We start from the raw sequence: 20834 nt of genomic DNA, 5'->3' as shown, positions 1-20834 counted from the left end.
TTTATTTATCTTGGTGACCTCTGTCACTAGAACTGCCAGTTAGAGTAAATCAAAAATTTTGAGTTTGTTGTTTCCAGAAAAAGGCTAGATGGGAGATCCTTCAATGGGGGCATTTTCCTCACTTTGTGGTGATTTCCTCTTACTTTCTTTTGTGTCTACAGGACAGGAAGTGAAGGGAAATCTAAACAATGGGACAGAGAAAACCTGGCAGGGGTTTTAACCATCTTCTACTCTACCCAAAATGAGAAAATTTGTCTTTAGAAATACTGTAAACAATAGTATGAACCTTAATGTCTATCTACATTACTGTATTTACAAGATGCTTCATAAGGTATGTTGGATTTCTAGACAATACCCACCTTACATTATTAAATTTACCTTTTAGTGCCACCTTGTTTCTGGCCTCAAACCTGCTTGAAAAAAAAAAAAAAAAAGTATAACTAAAATTTTGGGGGTTTTGGATAGAGTGGAGAGGGATTAGAACATCTGTCAGTTTTTTTGCTGTCTGTGCTCCTGTTGCGAATATTCACTCTCTGCCCTGTTTATCATTATCATTGAAAGTGAAAATAAAAGAAAATCCCAAATTTGTCCCTAGAAAAGTAATAGAGGGGAAATCTTCCAATTGGGACACTAGGTCTGGTAACCTGGGGGTCCCCAATAAATGTGCAGGGATTTTCTCTCACTTCCTGTTTTGCTATGGAACAAGAAGTGAAGGGAAATCACAGCAGTGGAACACAGATTGTGAAAAAATATATGACCGGGTTATGACCATCCCTTGCTCTATCCAAAATGAAAACCGCGTTTTGCCTGTAGTTCTACTTTAAGTATAATTAAATCCTAGGCCACAACATCTTGCCTCAGGGTTAACACTCATCAAATGTTACCCAACTAAAAGCTTTTGTTCTCTAAAATCTGTGTGCCATGCATGCTTCTTTTCCCAGGGACTTCCTACTAATGACCTGTAATCTATGGATGCACATCAGCCTGTAGTTCAAATTAGGAGTAAGCAGCCTATGGTGACAACACTGTTTTTGCATATTTATATATATAGCAGAGTGTAAGGATTGTCATCCTTGAAGGGAAGTGTTTTACTGGCAGGATTAACAGGTTAAAATAAAGGAATAAATACCCTGAAAAAAGAAAACTAAATTTGTGCTGTTACATTTGTTGTATGCAAATATAATACAATGCATAGTCATGGTTAATGTTCAAATTGCTGTGAATTGGGAATTTATGTAGCTAATTTCCTTAAAATTTTACTAACCCCAGGACTCTGCATTCACTATATCTGGTCTCCCACAGTATGCAGAACATGGAAGTGTAATTATTTTACTAAATATAAACTGCTAAATACATTTTCTCATCAGCAGTATATAGCAGTCTTGTGACTTCTATCAGTGTCCAACTGAGCACATGTTAAAGCTTGTAGGAGAAGTTTTAATTCTGCTCTAGGAGGATGCAGAACCCCTGACCTCTGTCTGGACAGTGCTGATTGGCCCTGTGCTAATCACATGCACCCTCCCAAGAAAAAAAACCTTTCTAGCAATACACACCAAACTGAGCATGTGCAGAATGTCTCCACACGATATGGCTTATCAGGAGATAAGAGGGGGACACTGGAAGAAGGGGAGGATCAGAGAAGTTGGGATCAAACAGCATTTTTACACAATGCAGAGGATTAACCCCTTAGGTTCCACAGTGAGTATAACAAGCATGCTTTACTGCATTAGCAGACTGATTTTACTGTTGTGGGTTTAGTAACACTTTAAGCCATTTTTATTTACATCAGTATAGTTGGTTAATGTGCTGCTGTCTTGTGGTCATTTTGGTTATTGCACCATTTTTTTCTGTGTTCCCTCCCATCTGTGATGTACAGTGGATATAAAAAGTCTACACACCCCTGCTAAAATGTCAGGTTTCTGTGATAAATAATTTCAGAACTTTTTCCACCTTTAATGTGACCTATAAAATGTGCAACTCAATTGGAAAACAAACTGAAATAATTTAGGGAGGAATTAAATATAAAAAACTAAAATAATGTGGTCACATAAGGCGTGCACATCCTCTCATAGTTGGGGATGTAGCTGTGTTCAGAATTAAGCAATCACATTCAAAATCATGTTAAAATAGAGTCAGTACACACCTGCCATCATTTAAAGTGCCTCTGATTAACCCCAAATAAAGTTCAGCTGTTTTAGTAGGTGTTTCCTGACATTTTCTTAGTCACACCCTAAAGCAAAAGCCATGGTCCGCGGAGAGCTTCCAAAGCATCAGAAGGATATCATTGTTAAAAGGTATGAGTCAGGAGAAGAGTACAAAATAATTTCCAAGGCATTAGATATACCATGGAACACAGTGAAGACAGTCATCATCAAGTGGAAAAAATATAGCGCAAAAGTGACATTACCAAGGACTGGACATCCCTCCAAAATTGATGAAAAGACGAGAAGAAAACTGGTCTGGGAGGCTACCAGGAGGCCTACAACAACATTAAAGGAGCTGCAGGAATATCTGGCAAGTACTGGCTGTGTGGTACATGTGACAACAATCTCCCGTATCCTTCATATGTCTGGGCTATGGGGTAAAGTGGCAAGATGGAAACCTTTTCTTACAAAGAAAAACATCACAGTCCGCCTACATTTTGCAAAAACACATCTGAAGTCTCCCAAAAGCGTGAGGGAAAATGTTTTATGGTCTCATGAAACCAAGGTTGAACTTTTTGTCCATAATTCCAAAAGATATGTTTGGTGCAAAAACAACACTGTGCATCACCAAAAGAACACCATACCCACAGTGAAGCATGGTGGTGGCAACATCATGCTTCCAGGCTGTTTTTCTTCAGCTAGAACTGGGGCCTTAGTCAAGGTAGAGGGAATTATGAACAGTTCCAAATACCAGTCAATATTGGCACAAAACCTTCAGACTTCTGCTAGAAAGCTGAACATGAAGAGGAACTTCACCTTTCAGCACGACAATGACCCAAAGCATACATCCAAATCAACAAAGGAATGGCTTCACCAGAAGAAGATTAAAGTTTTGGAATGGCCCATCAAGAGTCCAGACCTGAATCTGATCGAAAATCTGTGGGGTGATCTGAAGAGGGCTGTGCACAGGAGATGCCCTCGCAATCTGACAGATTTGGAGAGTTTTTGCAAGGAAGAGTGGGCAAATATTGCCAAGTCAAGAAGACGTGCCATGCTGATAGACTCATAACCAAAAAGCCTGAATGCTGTAATAAAATCAAAAGATGCTTCAACAAAGTATTATTTTAAGGGTATGCACACTTATGCAACCACATTATTTTAGTTTTTTAATTTTACTTCCCTCCACCTAAAAGATTTCAGTTTGTTGTTCAGTTTATAGGTTACATTAAAGGTGGAAAGAGTTTTGAAATGATTTATCTTTGTCTCATTTTTTTACATCACAGAAACCTGACATTTTAACAGGGGTCTGTTGACTTTTTCTATCCACTGTAATTTTTTCTTCTCCTTGCAATGCATTATGGGATAAAGATGGCTGCTAGTCTCACAGCCACTTGCTAATCTGCACTCATGGAGGAATGCAGTGACAATTTTTTGATCTGTAAATATCGTCCTTTCATTCATCTGTTGCATCCTGTTGTCTACTGTAATCAAGCTGCATTCAAAAGATCTTCCTGGATGAGAAAAAAGGTGTTTGGTGAGTTCAGCTATCTGAAGACTGTCCATGGTGATTGTATATTGTATATAAAGAAGTAAGCACTGTCACCCTTGGAGGGAAGTGTTTTACTGGCAAGATTAACAGGGTAAAATAAAGGAACAAATAGACTGAAAAAAGAAAACTAATTGCAACTTACCAGTCACTTCTAAAGACGAGCACATTTATTTTTACATATCCTTTATTGCTTGAGCTCATTTAATATATATCTCCTTGTGTATTTCAGTGTTAAATACTGTATAAATATGCTGCATGCTATATTTTCCTCTATTTTGGTTAGCTTTCCCTTTCTTCTTTTGCCTGTAAAATGCTCATTTTCCTTTGCTTCAAGCTTCATTTTGTAACCTTGATTCCGTCATTTTAATAAACTGCAGACAGGTATTCCATGGATGTTTTTTCCTCTGTGGTCAGGAAGCACTTCCCCCCTCACTTTTGTCAAAGCTTGGTTTGCGTCATAGGTCTCAGGTGTTTTTTTCCATGGAAAGAAGGCGCAGTTTAAACGCATGAAAATGCATGGTAAAATAGGATAAATTGTTTTACACGGTCCTGGACTGTTATGTTTACCTTATATTCAATCAAAGTCTTGTGCTTGTTCTGTTATCTTTCCAGTGGCCCCCTACTTTGAAATTGTTTTTTAGGACAGAGACCTTTGTTAAGGCTACACATATAGATGTGTGAGAACGTGACTATGATTCATGTGTGATTACCAACTTCTATTATTAAAGCATGATATCAAGACCCCCAATGTATGAGATTAAAATGTCACGTTTGTGCATACTTTACACTTACTGAAGCAATGTACTGTGTGAATAAATATTTGTTTTAAAGTTAATGATTGAAATGTGTAGGCTGCTGTTGTGAAACCCTCCCTTCCTGCTCCATCTGAAAATGCTAGTTGACTCGTTGCTATGATCACCTAATGGTGTTTAAATACTTTAATACTTTCTCTATCATGGACCTAGAATAAGAATGCAGATCAAGAATTCTAATTTTACTCTATTTTTTCATGCTGCATAACTGATCTGGACTCTGACCAAAGATGGATGGATTTTTCCCTTAGAAATAGGTTTTCTGTCTGTTGACTTTTATGCCAGGTTTTGATACTGGATCCAAACCAATAGACTGAAGCAGTTAACACCTTCTCTCTGAGAAAAGGGAAAGATAGGTATTTTGGGATAACTTCATGCTTGATAACAAATGGAAGTTACAAGGAGTGCTTGATATTGCCACCTGGGGGTTAATTCTAAATGTATTTATTTTATGTATTTATTACAGGTACTGCTTGATTCTTGTCTGAATGTCACAGGCCTAGGAGACAGCTTCAATTGTAGGCAAATCAGAGACTGATTCTATAGGAGCATGGTCAGATGCACACTTGCTTACCCTGTATTTCGAGTCAGCTATCAAGGAAATGATTTTAGTCATGATGTCTGAGATGGTTGCAAAAAATTACCCCCTAGATAATGAAGAGGAAGGAGTTACAGTTTGGGGAGTTTAAAGGACTCCAGCAGGGGACAACTGTCCAGCCTGTCAGCATCAGGACCTTGGGCAGGAGCACCATCAGCTGTCTTAGAGTTGATACTGGATTGGGAGCCAGAAAGGCCCTCAGGACTGCTCTCTCTGAGTCGTTGACCTAACATACAGCAAGTGTGAAAGATTTTAGGTCACCTTTACAAAATGTAAAGTAAATGAACAGAAGAGAAATCCAAATCAAATTAATATTTGATGTGACCACCCTTTGCCTTCAAAATAGCATACATTCTTCAATTCTTCTAGGTACACGTGCACACAGTTTTTGAAGGATCTCAGAAGGTCGGTTGTTCCAATTATCTTGGAGAACTAACTACAGATCTTCTGTGGATGTAGGCTGCCTCAAATCCTGCTGTCTCTTCATGTAATCCCAGACAGATTAGATGATGTTGAGATCAGGGATCTGTGGGGGCCCAAACCATCACTTCCAAGATTCCTTGTTCTACTTTACGCTGAAGATAGTTCTGAATTATATGTTTGGTGTTGTTGTCCTGCTGAAGAATAAATTTAGGGTCAATCACACGTCTCTCTGATGATATGGCATAATGGATAATTCCAGTTCTGACGAAGTCTGCGGTGATTGGCGGACGAAACGCGTCAACGTATTGACGTCACTACGCCTGGCGTCTTCACTGGGTGCGGCGCCCACGAGGCGGGAAGGAACGGCGGTGTCACAGCTCCCTGCTAGGTAGGCCCAAGACCCTCTGAGAACCACCAGTGGGCTATTATCACAGCGGTTCGCAAACGGCAATCCCTCAGGGAAACATACCTTCCACCGGTGGCAAGTTATTTAAAGCTTACGGCTGTTGAGATTTACAGAGCCTACATGGTGTTAATAGGGCATGTTTTATGGGCGTAATTTACCCTGTATACTCGGGGAATTTTTTGGAAATCCTCTTTGGAGGAGAATCTACATATATATATATATATATACGCTATCCTATTCAGGTATTTTTTGCTGTGACATAGCCACATCCTTATAAAACCGCAAATAACCTTCTCTAATTGAGCAATTTTTGGAAACCCTTTATTGGGTATACTAAACTCAGGTATCTACGGCCTGCTATATGCTACATACACATTATATGTGTTTGAAATCCACGCATTGTGTATACCTGGTTCTTCACCCCCATATGCATCTTTGAAAAAGCATCAAGGACCTGATCTTATTTCAAGTCGACAGGAGTCTTCTTGATCCTTATTGATGGTAATATATCCACATTCTATGTGTGTTTTGTTTTCGGGGTCACCTGATGCCCATGATCTACACATTTATTATCTTTTTCTATATATATCCTCAGAATCATTTGGTACTGTGGACCTTGTTTCATTTGGGGTGGCTATCCAGGAAGTCCCTACACTTGAGAAGCGGGTATGATAGTCTCACTATTGAGAAGGTAACAGCAGTATCCATTGACTATTGTGGAGGGAGGCCTGGTAAATTTTGGATGTGATTTGGTTTCCATATTTCTATACATATACTATGTATTTTTGTGTTCCAGCTTGTGCATTCCAGGAGGTCCCTGACATATACTGGGAACACACCCACTGAATACATGGTTCACTCAAATATAAAGCGGGAAACCTATGGAAACCCAGGATAACTATTTCATCATTACACAACTCTGCCTTATATGGTGCTCTGTTGGCTAAGATGACCCTAAATTGAAGACGCTAAGTGTTTTTTAACATGATTTTATTTATTTTTTTCATATGTACACCGTGCTCATGTTTAACCTCCCTATGATCTATGTGATCAAATAAAGTATTGTTAAAATTCCTTTGAATTCATATTACTCCGCGTGGATCATCTAGAAACCTTCTTTTTCAGATAGGTGTGTCCTTGTCACACTATCATATTGCTTAGTATGCTGTTCTTTGGGTTTATGTATCCACACTTATACAAGTGAGTCGGAGATATGCTAATGACATCAGTAATTCGTGTCATTTTTGGTGGCTTGCTTTTGCTTTATTGTTGTCATAATGGATAATTATCTGCCTGTATTTCTCAGCACTGAGGACACCATTGATCCTGACAAAATCTCCAACTCCATTTGCAGAAATGCAGTCCCAAACATGCATGGAACTTCCACCATGCTTGATTGTTGCCTGCAGACACTCACTATTGTCCCACTCTACAGCCATTCACAAACAAAATACCTCATGCTACAGGCAAATATTTCATATTTTGACTTAGTCCAGAGCACGTGTGCCATTTTTCTGCACTTCAGTTGCTGTGTTTTTGTACATATTTGAGTAATTTAGCCTTGTTTTCATGTCAGAAATATGGGGTTTTGGCTGTAATTTTTCCATAAAGACAACTTCTCTCCAGACTTCACGAGGCAGTAGATGTCCCACTGGGTTCTGCCAGTTCTGTGCTGATGTTGAAGGGAAGTAAGTATGATGTGTCTTCTTCTGCTGCATTGAGTTTCCTTGACTGACTACTGCATCTACGGTCAATGGTGTCCTCAATGCTGAGAAATACAGGCAGATACGTATCCATCAGGGAGGTGCGTGATTGGGTCCAAATTTATTCTGCAGCAGGACAACAACTCCAAACATACAGCCAAAGTCATTAAAAACTATCTGCAACATAAAAAAGAACAAGGAGTGCTGGATTTAATGGTTTACCCCCTCTTCCCCCCAGAGCCCTGATCTTAACATCATCAGTTTGGTAATACAAGAATAAGCAGAAGGATTTGAGGAAGCCTACATCCACAGAACATATGGTTAGTTCTCCAAGATATCTGGAACAACCTACCTGCCAGGATCTTTCAAAAACTGTGTGCTAGTGTACGTACAAGAATTGATGCTGGTTTGAAGCCAAAGGGTGGTCACATCAAACATTGATTTTATTTAGATTTTTCTTCTGTTTGCTCACTTTGCATTTTGTAAGTTGATACAAATAAGCAATTAAAATATATTTTTTGAAAGCATCTTTATTTTACAGTATATCCTCACACCAGCCTAAAACTTTGCACAGTACTGTTTATGGAAAAATGTTCCCTTTAATGGCAATATAATACCAAACATATATAAAATAAATGTAGAAAATAGAATATAATGTCAAGCTACATTTAATATAAAATATATATGCTTTCTACTTCCAAAATAAAGTGGTATTTATTTACCTTTATCACAGAGCCAGGATTCTAAAGCTATCGAGTTCTTGGGGGGAGATAAGAAGTTCTCTCTTAGTTGACACTGTTACAGATGTCCACACTGGAATGTCCTGTTTCGGTGACAACTAAAATGTTGTTTTTCATATCACTTTCTGTCAGGGTGACAGTTGTGATCAGAACAAATTAATCCCCCCAGTAGCTACACAGATAGCAATAAAAGCTTAACAGGGATTTCAACACGTTCCCACTCTATTCAAGCTAAAAAGAAATAAAATAGATGGTTTTAAATATACTGTAATGAACAGCCAGCTTTATTTTTTAAGTAATCTGAGAAAAATTGCATTTATTTTATTTTCCAATCAGAACAAAACAATCAGATAGGTTACTATGTGCAGCAGAATCATTTCTTCCTTTAGCCACTTTGAAAAATAAGATCTGTTGTGCCTTTACTTAAAACCACTGTATGTGGGCTTCCTAAGGAAAAAAGATGTTACCAGGAACACCACAGATGCGTTGGACACTTATCAATCAGTAGGGAAGCTAGCTCTATAGCCATGAATCAAACTCATCCCGCTGTGCAGAAAAGATTCAAAATGTGGTGTCAAATGCTGATAGAATTGCGTCTCGATATGTGGAATAAAGAGCTGCTACTCCGCCAAAAATATAGTAATGGTCATGTTTTCAGCTTTATCTTATGTTTTATGAAACAATTCTCTACTTTACAGTTCAGATTGGCGCCCACTAGAGGAGGCTATGTATCTGCAGCATTATCTTCTACATTCATTGTATCAGAGGTCTGCAAAATGCTGCTGAAATGTGTGGTATGATATTGTTTTTGGTTAGGCCCAAAACATAGATCCATAGTCAATTATTGATAATATAAGTAAGACAATATACTAGACTGAGTTAAGCTTAGTACACATGATCAGAAAATCGGATGAAAAATACTGCTTTCAAAGCGATCGTATGATAAAATTATTAGCACACAGCTTTCGTCAGAAATTATTCGAAGGGACAAACACGAAAATGTTTTAAATTCAATACCGGATCTTATGATTTTTGTTTAGTCAGTACAGTGTTCCAGTGTTCGTTCGAAACAAATCAGAAGAGCAAGACCAGGCATGCTCATAAATGAAAGAATACATTACAACACAATACAACAAATTACATCACTTCTGAAGTTGTATTCTGTAATATGAGAATTTTCGGAACTTTAGTAACCTCTTAATTTTTCGATATGAGACTAGCATGCTAAAAAAGGACGATCATTCATCCGATATTCTCATCGTGTGTACCAGGCTTTGCTGTTGGAGATTTGTATATTTAACTTAGTTATCTTCCACTTAGAACAGAAGGCTATGTTTGTTTGTTTTTTTGCTTGCATCTATCCAAAAATAAACTATATGATGAAGTTTTATTCAAGTTACTGTACCTGCCAGATACAAAATCCCCTGCAGCTGATCATGTGATCATAAATGTAACGCTAGAACAGAGTTCTTGGCTACATGTTGGCATGTCAACACAATTAGCTCTGGTAGAGGCATTGCTGGAAGATGTATGGTTAAGGCCCTTTTCACCTAGGTGTTCCATTTGTCAATCAATGCATCTCTATGGAAAAACGTCTGTAAACGGATTATCACCCATTTTTGTTTACATCTGTATCCATCAATATCCATTTTTTTAAAAGCATCAAAGCCCTATTTTTGGAATGGATGAAAAACAAATGCAAACAGATAAACGGTTTGGTTTTGTATTAATTTTTACATTGGTAGTAAATGTACAAACTGATGTAAAAACTAATGAGAAACTGAAAAAAAAAACTGATGCAAAACTAATGAAAAACTGATGTAAACTTAATTTTTTCTTTAAAAAAAGTGACTGAAGTAATAAAATAAAAGGAATGCCTGTGTGAAAGGAGCTTTAGGCCCCTTTCACGTGAATGGACTGATTGGGTCCACCTGTCCATTTTTCAAGCATATCCGATTGGACACTCTGATGCTCTGACACGTGTCTGTTTACACCCACCTGCATCTGGTCCGATCCTATCAGCTGCGAACAGACAGATGTGTTCCCCATCCATCTGGCATATCGGATGGCAATCAGATGGAAATGGACAGGCAGTCCATTTCCATATAAAAGCCCATAGAGAACAGTGGACTCTATGTCCACTCTGCATAAGCAGAGTGGACACGGACCTGTCATCCGCTTGCTCAGCAGGGATCCACCACTGGGCAAGCGCTTCTGCTGATGACGTGTGAAAGGGACCTTAAGGGTACATGTACACTCATCGGCCACTTTCGTAGATACACCTTGCTAGTACTGGGTTAGACCCCCTTTTGCCTTCAGAACTGCCTTAATTCTTTGAGGCATATATTCAAAAAAGTGTTGGAAATATTCATCAGAGATTTTGGTCCATATTGACATGTTACTGTTGCCTTTCGATCATCTTCAACCAGTCTGCCCATTTTCCTTTGACCTTTGAGATCAAGAAGGCCACACAACTGTCACTCACTGGATATTTTCTCTTTTTCAAACCATTCTCTGTAAACCCTAGAGAATGTTATGCGTGAAAATCCCAGTGGATCAGCTTTTGGAATATTCAGCCCAGCCAGTCTGGCACCAACAACCATGCCATGTTCAAAGTCACTTATTTCCCCTTTCTGCCCCATCCTATTGCTTGGTTCAAACTTCAGCAAGTCATCTTTACAATGTCTAGATGCCTAAATGCATTGAACTGCTGCCATGTGATTGGCTGATTAGCAATATGTGTTACCAAGCAATTGAACAGGTGTACCTAATTAAGTGGCCAATGAGTGTACATTTAGTAAACTTATCCTTTAAATGTTTTTCCTTCCCAGCAACACTTTCTGTTCTCTTTGTTCTGAAGTCTCCCAGATGGGTGCGTCTTCTATGAATGCATAGAATAATCCCCATTTATTGTTATGGAAAGTCTATCAACCATAGGGACACATATGAGACTCCATAGTAATATTTTCCAGGGAAAAGTAAGTGTAATACTTGAAGAGATTACTAGGGTGATGGAAGGGGAGCATTTAAGGCCTTGTTCATACAGGCATAGGTAAGCATACACCCATTTGAGGGCAGTGTTTGCCTGTACACAATGCACAGGTGTTCCTTTTATCTGTGTGCAGAGTCCCATCCATGTCACTTGGCTGGCTGTATGGACACAGCTGCTAATTGAAATCTGACATCTGTGTGCGTGCAAGTGTATGTCCTGAACTCGCACTGTCTATGTTCAGAGACAAGTATCCACACAGATGTCAAATATGGAGCAGTGGCTGTGTCAGTGCAGACACGGTGTCCCAATTGACATGAATGGGACTGCCTGAATGGGGACGTAGTGAACACTTGAGCATCCTATGCAGGGAAGACATGACCACCACACAGGTGTACAGTTAAGTGCACCTGTGTGAAAAAGGCCTAAAGGATAAACAGTATTAAAAGTACAGATATATACTAAAGATTATTTTAAACTACATGTTTTATTTTGGGCAAAATAGGGAATGGTCAAAACCCTTGCCAGATTTTTTGCCAATCTGATTCTTGTTAGGGAGATTTCCCTTCATTTTCTGTCCTGTAGACATAACAGGAAGTGAGAACAGCGAACAGTGAAGCTTCAGCTGGGATCCACTGTCAATCACAACAACAGGGCTGGCCAAGAAGGCATGGCAACTGAACTGACTACAGAACACATCGGCACGCTGTATGTCTGCACAGCATCCCTAAATCTCCGTAGGAGATGCAGGAAGGATTCAGCTTCCATGCTTGTTGTGCTCAGAATGAAAAACAAAAAGGCAAATTGGCAAGTTAATCAGGTATATCTGAAGATTTAAAGAAATACCAATCAAGGAAAACATTTTAGTGACAGTACACAAAATAATGGTCAAATACACACACACAAAAAAGAGGAAAAACACAAATGAAAAGAACACTAAATAAAATAAACTAAATGAATCCAAATTTATGTACCTTCCCTCAGCCTGGTTCCTGATTTCTTAAGGTGCCACCCACTGATCTGGTCACCCTTGCTGGATTCCTGCATTTGGTATCCCGTAGGAAACCAAATCCCAGTGGTTTCCTAAGGGATACCTGCAGTCCTGCATTTGGTATCCCAGTAGGAAACTACTTCCACCCCAATCTGAAATCCCTCTCCCTGTATAGAATATTTTAATCTTGTATAATACACTAGATAGTCCAAAGCATTTTATAATAACTCTATGGATTACTATAATCAAGGGCAGTAAGATATGCAGTGTAAGGAGATCTGCTACCACATATGAATGAGGATTAGGCATAATGCTGTAAGACCACCTGGTGTCAAGTCTCTTTTCGATGAACAACATGTATAATTTCCTTAGTAATTTATTGTTACATTTTTGCAAATAGAGATTCTTAAAAAAGTAAAAAGTGGACATACAGGTAATTACATAAACTACATAGGCATAATTACAGTTAATAGAGTGGTTTAATTTTAATTTCACCCTCTGTGAATAGAATGTTAAAATATTTATCCTGACTAATGAATTTACATTGTGCACAGAAATTGCAAAAACAGCAATTTAGAAAACATAATCCTTTAGTTCACCAGTGTTGGAATGAGCAAATACATTTTATCAATCTGTACTTATTCAGATTATTTTATTTGATCATATTTTTGTTTACATTTGTACTTTCTATGGTGTATTTTGTGCTTGTTCATGTATCTAAATCCCCATCAATATTAAGATTTTTTCAGTATTTTTTTTTGCATTCTAAAGACATTTTCAGCCATATATTTGCTAATTATAGCAAAAAAAGTAACACAGCTTTTGTTATTTATAAATGAAAAAAAATTACAATATTCTAGAAATAACAATAGATTCAAACATTATCATGTAAGAGGGTTGTAAACTAGCTTGTTAGATGCTCCCCTGCACAGGAGGGTTGGGGCTAATGTCTTTTTCTGGGCCTTTGACTTGGCTGGTTTCTGGAGTCTGACCCACTAGTCCTATGTGTATAAAAGGGGGCAGTGGTCTAGAGCCCATAGCCTGGGGTTTGGAGAGAGAGAGGCCCTAAGCCTTGGTCCTGGAGTAACGTAGCTATAACTGTTTGGAAGACTGGCATGATGTAAAAGGTTACTGGAACCTGGGTTTCGTCAGCAGCCATTGGGGAATTCCACTAATGGACCTTATTACTTATGGACTCTACCTCTGCAGGTATGCCGGGGCAACACTTAAGCGTGAGTTAGGATTAGGGGCTGTTCTTATCTGTGGGATTCATATATACTAATATTTTGCCACCATCAGTAAAGTGTTGAAACTTTGCCTTCTGCTTGGTCTGATGTAATTTAAAGGAGAATAATGCAAGTAACCAGCACACTGCTACAGTTTTGTGTCACTATGGGGTAATGGGCAATGGAAATCTACAGTCAGTTACTGGAGTCATTCAGTAGTGTGTACCTGTTATAGGTGGACTAGCCTCTAGCAGTGAGGGAGATGTTGCTGACACTTTCTATGTTGCGTTCTGCCTTCCACAGCAATGGGAGCAGATCTGCACTACAGAGGTCCCCATCCTGTACAGAGGTACGGAAGCTCATGAGTTAAAATCAAGTGCATATTGGAGCCCACACTACGTCATGGCCCTCTCTGTTACTGAGGCAGTAGTGGAGAACTCTGGACAGCTGATTGTGGACAAGGCTTAGCGTGTCCCTCCTAATTGCAAGCTACAGGGGAAAGATGTAAATTTACATAGGGATGCGAGAATTAACTAGAGAACAGTTGTGGTGCAGATGTACATGGTGTACATTCATCTCTAAAAGTAGAGACCAGCCTTAAGGTTGAATATTCCACCACATCGGCCTCAGTCTTTTCCCAGAGCATTGGTGAAAACGGCACAAGAGTAAAGGTACTCCATATGTGTGAAGCAGAGTGTTCCTGTTACAGGTGCTTAGCATAGCCTAGAAGTACCCACCCCAGGGGTAGTTTTTACATGTGACTCACACTTGGCTCATCAACTACCCCTTGCCCTACTGACAAGCAGACCAGTTTTCATTTTAACATGTATTACTAGTGCTTTCTAAAGGGTTGCTGATGCAGAACAACTAACTATCTGCTGGCTGTAATGTCATACATGTGTTTTAGGGACACACTAGTGGCATAGAAGCTCGAAGGTTGAACCACAGTTGGCAGCGGAGGCTGCAGCCATTCAACACACTAGCATTGTTCCTTTTCTTTTGCCAGCTGGCTCTTTTTTAGAAAAAAAAAAAAATATATATATATATATATATATTATTATTATTATTATTATTATTATTATTATTAAACAGGATTTATATAGCGCCAACAGTTTGTGCAGCGCTTTACAATATAAGGGAGATAGTACAATTACAATACATTTCAGTACAGTAAAGGAAGGGGGAGGTGATACAAAAGGTGATAGCTGCAGGGGATGATCTGGTGGAGGTGATTCAAGTACAGTTCTTAGGTGGAGGTGGGGTAGGCTTCCCTGAAGAAGTGAGTTTTCAAAGATCGCCTAAAGGCAGGCAGGGTGGGGGCTGACCGGACATACTGTGGTAGGGAGTTCCAGAGGATTGGGGAGGCTCTGGAGAAGTCCTGGAGGTGAGCATGGGAGGAAGTGATGAGGGAGCTAGAGAGGAGGATATCATGGGAGGAGCGGAGCGGTCGAATTGGGCGGTATCTGTGGATGAGGTTGGCGATGTAGCTAGGGGCAGTGTTGTGGATGGCTTTGTATGTTGTGGTTAGTATTTTGAATTTTATATGTTGGGTTAGTGGAAGCCAGTGAAGGGATTATATATATATATACATGTGTGTGTGTTTTTTTGGCAACAGAATCAAATTCAACTCTAGTTCAACCTACTTGTGCACTGTTCCAGGCACCCAGGAAATTTCTATGTGTGTATTTTCAACAAGCACATATTTGGTGTTGTTATGTATCTTGTAAGAAACAATATTGTGACTTTAAAATGTTGGTGTTTATTTACAGACACGTATTCCGTTGAATAATTGCATGGTATTTTAAATGGTGGCGCCACCAACTACTTCTTACCTTCTTTTCACTCACATCACTGTCAGCAAATAGAGGAAGTTTCGACTTGTAACTTACATAGGGCTGAGCCCTGGCAGGCATTGGGTGCCTATTACCAAGTACGAACACTATTACATAGGAGGAAAGACTTATAAATTCAACATTACTGGAAACACCAGCTCTTACTATTTGCTTTCCCACCATCCATACAGAACAGCAAGGAAGCAAAGGGAAGGTTAATATACTGTAAGCAGATGGCTGCCATTGAAGTATACATGTTGCTTTGCTCTGTATGGGCAATGCTCAGATATAAAATGTTAATACAAATAACACTATTACTAAAATGTTAATGTTATTGTATTAATATTGTCATTTTGTCCTGTTGATTGCTAATATTATGGTATGCCCATACTAGTTTGAGCTGTCTTTATTTTTTGGCACACATCTGCAGAAAATTTTGATAGCAACCATGCTTGAGTTTTACAGCCTTTTCACAAATCTGGAGCACATGGAGCTGATCCATTCAGCTATTTTCATGACAAGCCCCCAGCAAGAGCAACAGGTTTATGGGGATTTTAACCCTAGTTACGTACCAGTTTGTTTGTCTCTTATGATCATTCAGTCTATGGAGCCTCTGAAGATATTTCTTTTGTTTTCGTTCATTTCGCCTTAATTTTGATGCAACATTTCTAGAGAATTCTCTTTGTTTGAGTTCTTTCAGTCTCTGTTGAGAAAGAAAATAATCGTAAAAGATATAGTGTATACATATATTTTTTTTTAGTAGAAGTTTTAAGACCTATGCATATAAGCTGATCATATACCAGCAACTATAAAAGAAAAATGTCCATTCCACAGCATTGTAAAATTTGAAGAGCTCAACCAATGGTGAGAGGAATCAAGTGCAAAATATGCCTAGCGTTTAAGTGCATTTAGACGCGTTTACACACATCAAGCATTTTGTTCTGCTAAAACATCACCGCTTCTGGACACATTGGCAGTGGGGTTTTTCTGCCTCTAAACACCCCTGCCTCTAAACCCCTGTAAAAGCCTATGTGTGCATGGATACATAGGCTAAAATGCAGGGGCATTTAAAGACAGGAAAAACACCAGGCAACCCTAGGAGCAGCTGAAAAAGTCCAGTGTGCATGTGGCCTTAAAACAAGCCCTAACTGTAGCTGCTGGTGCTGTGGAATAATTCATTCTTGAAGCTTACAGCAGATGTACTTTTACTATTACATGCTCATTTTGCTCCCCCCTTCCTATAGTAACTTGGCTTCCTGTCAGCCTTCATATCTCTAATGAAAACACAGAGCAAGTGCACAGAAATAAGGGAGAGCCAAAGACAAGACCTGAAGAAGTTCACTACTTATCTTCGGAACTTAGAGGATCAATAGTTCCATACGCATTGCAGAACCCTTTTTACCCTTTTTTTTACTTTACTCATCTGCTCTTACCATGTGCTGCAGCAACATAAATATAGGACAGGATGCAATTTTGCACAGCACCTTGTAACACATTGCAATGTACTGCACAAAAATGCATGCCGGCACACCAATGAATCTCATTGGATCAAAATGAAACCATACAAAATTAAGCTATTTTCCTTGTCCTTGTTTTGGGACTGTGTTGGGCAACACAGCAAATGCTGCCAAATGCTTTTGTTGTGACCCTTGCTGTTCATTTATGGCTTGTTAAAATATGTAAATACTGTACTTACATATTTATAGCCTGGCCACAGGTTCACATAAAGTGATATTAAAGGTTTCATAAAAAAAAACAAAAAACATGTTATACTTACCTGCTCTGTGCAGTGTTTTTGCAAAGAGCAGCTCTGATCCTCTGCTTATTGGGTGCCCCGCTGGTGCTCCTGACCCTGCACCTTGAAAAGTGGCCCCAATAGCAAGCCGCTTGCTATGGGGGCACTGGTGTGTGCTCACTCCTAAACCCCACTTTGCATGCAAAAGATGCATAGAGCTGCAGCTTGGCCTCGGCTCCACCCCCACTCTTTCCACAGTGGCTGTAATTGACAGCAGCAGGAGTTAATGGCTCAGCCAATGAGAAGAGAGAGACCCAGGACAGTCTAGGCTCTTGTGCACATTGCTAGATCGAGAGGGGACCAGTTAAGTATTAGGGGGTTGTGGAGGAAGCTGCACACAAAGAATGCCTTCAGCCTTTACATTTACATTAAAATGTAACTAAAGTGAAAATGTTTTTTTTCATTTTGGATAAAGTAAGGGAAGATTTTAACCCATGTCAGTTTTTGCCATCTGTGTTCCTTAGGTAAAATTTCCCTTCACTTCCTGTCCCATAGCTGAAACAGGAAATGAAAGGAAATTCCTCCAAAGCGATGAAATACTGGGATGTCACCTGGTTAACCAGAATTACAGTCAGGTCCATAAAACTTGGGACATCGACACAATTCTAACATTTTTGGCTCTATACACCACCACAATGGATTTGAAATGAAATAAACACAATGTGCTTTAACTGCAGACTGTCAGCTTTAATGTGAGGGTATTTACATCCAAATCAGGTGAACGGTGTAGGAATTACAACAGTTTGCATATGTGCCTCTCACTTGTTAAGGGACCAAAAGTAATGGGACAGAATAGTAATCATAAATCAAACTTTCACTTTTTAATACTTGGTTGCAAATCCTTTGCAGTCAATTACAGCCTGAAGTCTGGAACGCATAGACATCACCAGACGCTGGGTTTCATCCCTGGTGATGCTCTGCCAGGCCTCTACTGCAATTGTCTTCAGTTCCTGCTTGTTCTTGGGGCATTTTCCCTTCAGTTTTGTCTTCAGCAAGTGAAATGCATTCTCAATCGGATTCAGGTCAGGCGATTGACTTGGCCATTGCATAACATTCCACTTCTTTCCCTTAAAAAACTCTTTGGTTGCTTTTGCAGTATGATTTGGGTCATTGTCCATCTGCACTGTGAAGTGGCGTCCAATGAGTTCTGAAGCATTTGGCTGAATATGAGTAGATAATATTGCCCAAAACACTTCAGAATTCATCCTGCTGCTTTTGTCAGCAGTCACATCATCAATAAATACAAGAGAACCAGTTCCATTGGCAGCCATACATGCCCACGTCATGACACTACCACCACCATGCGTCACTGATGAGGTGGTATGCTTAGGATCATGAGCAGTTCCTTTCCTTCTCCATACTCTTCTCTTCCCATCACTCTGGTACAAGTTTATCTTGGTCTCATCTGTCCATAGGATGTTGTTCCAGAACTGTGAAGGCTTTTTTAGATGTCGTTTCGCAAACTCTAATCTGGCCTTCCTGTTTTTGAGGCTCACCAATGGTTTACATCTTGTGGTGAACCCTCTGTATTCACTCTGGTGAAGTCTTCTCTTGATTGTTGACTTTGACACACATACACCTACCTCCTGGAGAGTGTTCTTGATCTGGCCAACTGTTGTGAAGGGTGTTTTCTTCACCAGGGAAAGAATTCTTCAGTCATCCACCACAGTTGTTTTCTGTGGTCTTCCGGGTCTTTTGGTGTTGCTGAGCTCACCGGTGCTTTCCTTCTTTTTAAGAATGTTCCAAACAGTTGTTTTGGCCACGCCTAATGTTTTTGCTATCTCTCTGATGGGTTTGTTTTGTTTTTTCAGCCTAATGATGGCTTGCTTCACTGATAGTGACAGCTCTTTGGATCTCATCTTGAGAGTTGACAGCAACAGATTCCGAATGCAAATAGCACACTTGAAATGAACTCTGGACCATTTATCTGCTCATTGTAATTGGGATAATGAGGGAATAACACACACCTGGCCATGGAACAGCTGAGAAGCCAATTGTCCCATTACTTTTGGTCCCTTAACAAGTGGAAGGCACATATGCAAACTGTTGTAATTCCTACACCATTCACCTGATTTGGATGTAAATACCCTCAAATTAAAGCTGACAGTCTGCAGTTAAAAACACATCTTGTTCGTTTCATTTCAAATTCATTGTGGTGGTGTATAGAGCCAAAAATGTTAGAATTGTGTCGATGTCCCAATATGTATGGACTTGACTGTAGGTGTCTTCATTGGAAGATTTCCCCTTTATTACTGTACTGGTGTCAACCCAAAATTTGGAATTTTATTTTGATGCAAACAGTAAACAGGACAAATACAGAGGGTGAATCTCCCCAACAGGGGGAGAAAGCACAAAAAAACTGACAGGTGTTCTTTTCCCTCTCCACTCTATACAAAACTAAAAAAAAGAAAAAGGTTTTGCTTTTAGATACATTTTAAAGGCTCATTTCAAATCACAGAAATACAGTAGATATACCCATGGATAGACAATATACCGACAACCTCTAATTTCATTGTCTTTCCTACACTATCTTATTATAACAGCTGCATTGTATGTCTAAATGTAACTGTTCAGTCCAGTGGGAACCAGAATCTTGTCACGCTGTTCAGTACACACTAACTGACCTGTTCAGACAAACCCCTCTCATTCTCCGCACTATAGGTTTGCACAAGCACTAGGGTTGCCATGTTTTCTTTGAGTCAAACCCGAACACTGTCACCCCCCCTCATAATACAAGAGTCAATGTCACTCTCTCCGTCATAATACAGGGGTCAGTGTCACCTTCCCCATTATACAGGGGTCATTGTCATCCTGCACTGTTCACCTCATTTCAACCAAGACCCAGCTTTCTGCAATACTACCAGGGTGGGGGAAGGCTTGGGCATCATGTAGAAGGATAACCCCCATCCTGTGTAGTGTTACCGGAAGTAGCCCCCATCACTGAAAGTAGCCCCCATCGCATGCAGCATCACAGGAAGGAGCTCCCATCCTGTGTGACATCACTGACCGAATCCCCCATTGTGTGTGACATCACTGGTGGAAGCTCCTATAGTGCGTGACATCACTGGCTGGACTGCTCAGTCCGATCTAAATAATGTGTCCAGATTTGAGGAAGTCTGAAACCCAGACACATGATTCAAAATCCGTGCTGTCTAGGGAAATCTGGGACAGGTGCCAACCCTACATAGAGTCCTGGGAAAAGCAGAGGAAGATGGAATAGTGGGTGAACCCAGGTACTGTGTAGAACCCCCAGTGAACTGCATAGAACCCCAAGGAACAGTGGACTATCCCTGGGTACAATGTAGTGCAGGTACCCAGAACCCTGGGAACAGCAGAAGTTCCAGGGAACAGCGCAGAACTGCACAAAAAGCTGAAGATCCTAGCACAGGACCCCAGACAATCCTCAGGAAGAGTGAACAATCCTAGGTACAGTGCAGAACCCTGGGAACTTTGGAAGACCCTGAGTACTGCACAACAGCTCACAAACAGAAGACCCAAGGAACAGCAAAGGAACAGGGTACAGTTGAAAAACTAGTACAGTGCAGAATCCCACAAACCGGAGAATAAACCCCAGGAACAACAAAGGATCCATGGTACAGTGCAGAACCCTGTCTCCGGGTCAATCC

General features: G+C 39.9%; 1 protein-coding gene across 1 annotated transcript in view; it reads right to left on the bottom strand.

The window, feature by feature from the left end:
• ZNF804A (zinc finger protein 804A) overlaps positions 1–20834 on the bottom strand; it is a 209807-nt gene that overhangs the window by 10487 nt on the left and 178486 nt on the right. Inside the window, exon 3 of the mRNA XM_089680855.1 lies at positions 15986–16116. Within this exon, the coding sequence (XP_089536981.1) occupies positions 15986–16116 (131 nt within the window). The remainder of the gene's footprint in view (positions 1–15985; positions 16117–20834) is intronic.

The sequence above is a fragment of the Staurois parvus genome, unplaced genomic scaffold (genome assembly GCF_062004578.1).
Source record: "Staurois parvus isolate SC_StPar_1 unplaced genomic scaffold, SC_StPar_1.0 ptg000251l, whole genome shotgun sequence".
Taxonomy (NCBI): domain Eukaryota; kingdom Metazoa; phylum Chordata; class Amphibia; order Anura; family Ranidae; genus Staurois; species Staurois parvus.
Note: the sequence above shows the minus strand (reverse complement) of the source record. Positions and strands in the feature narration are given on the sequence as shown.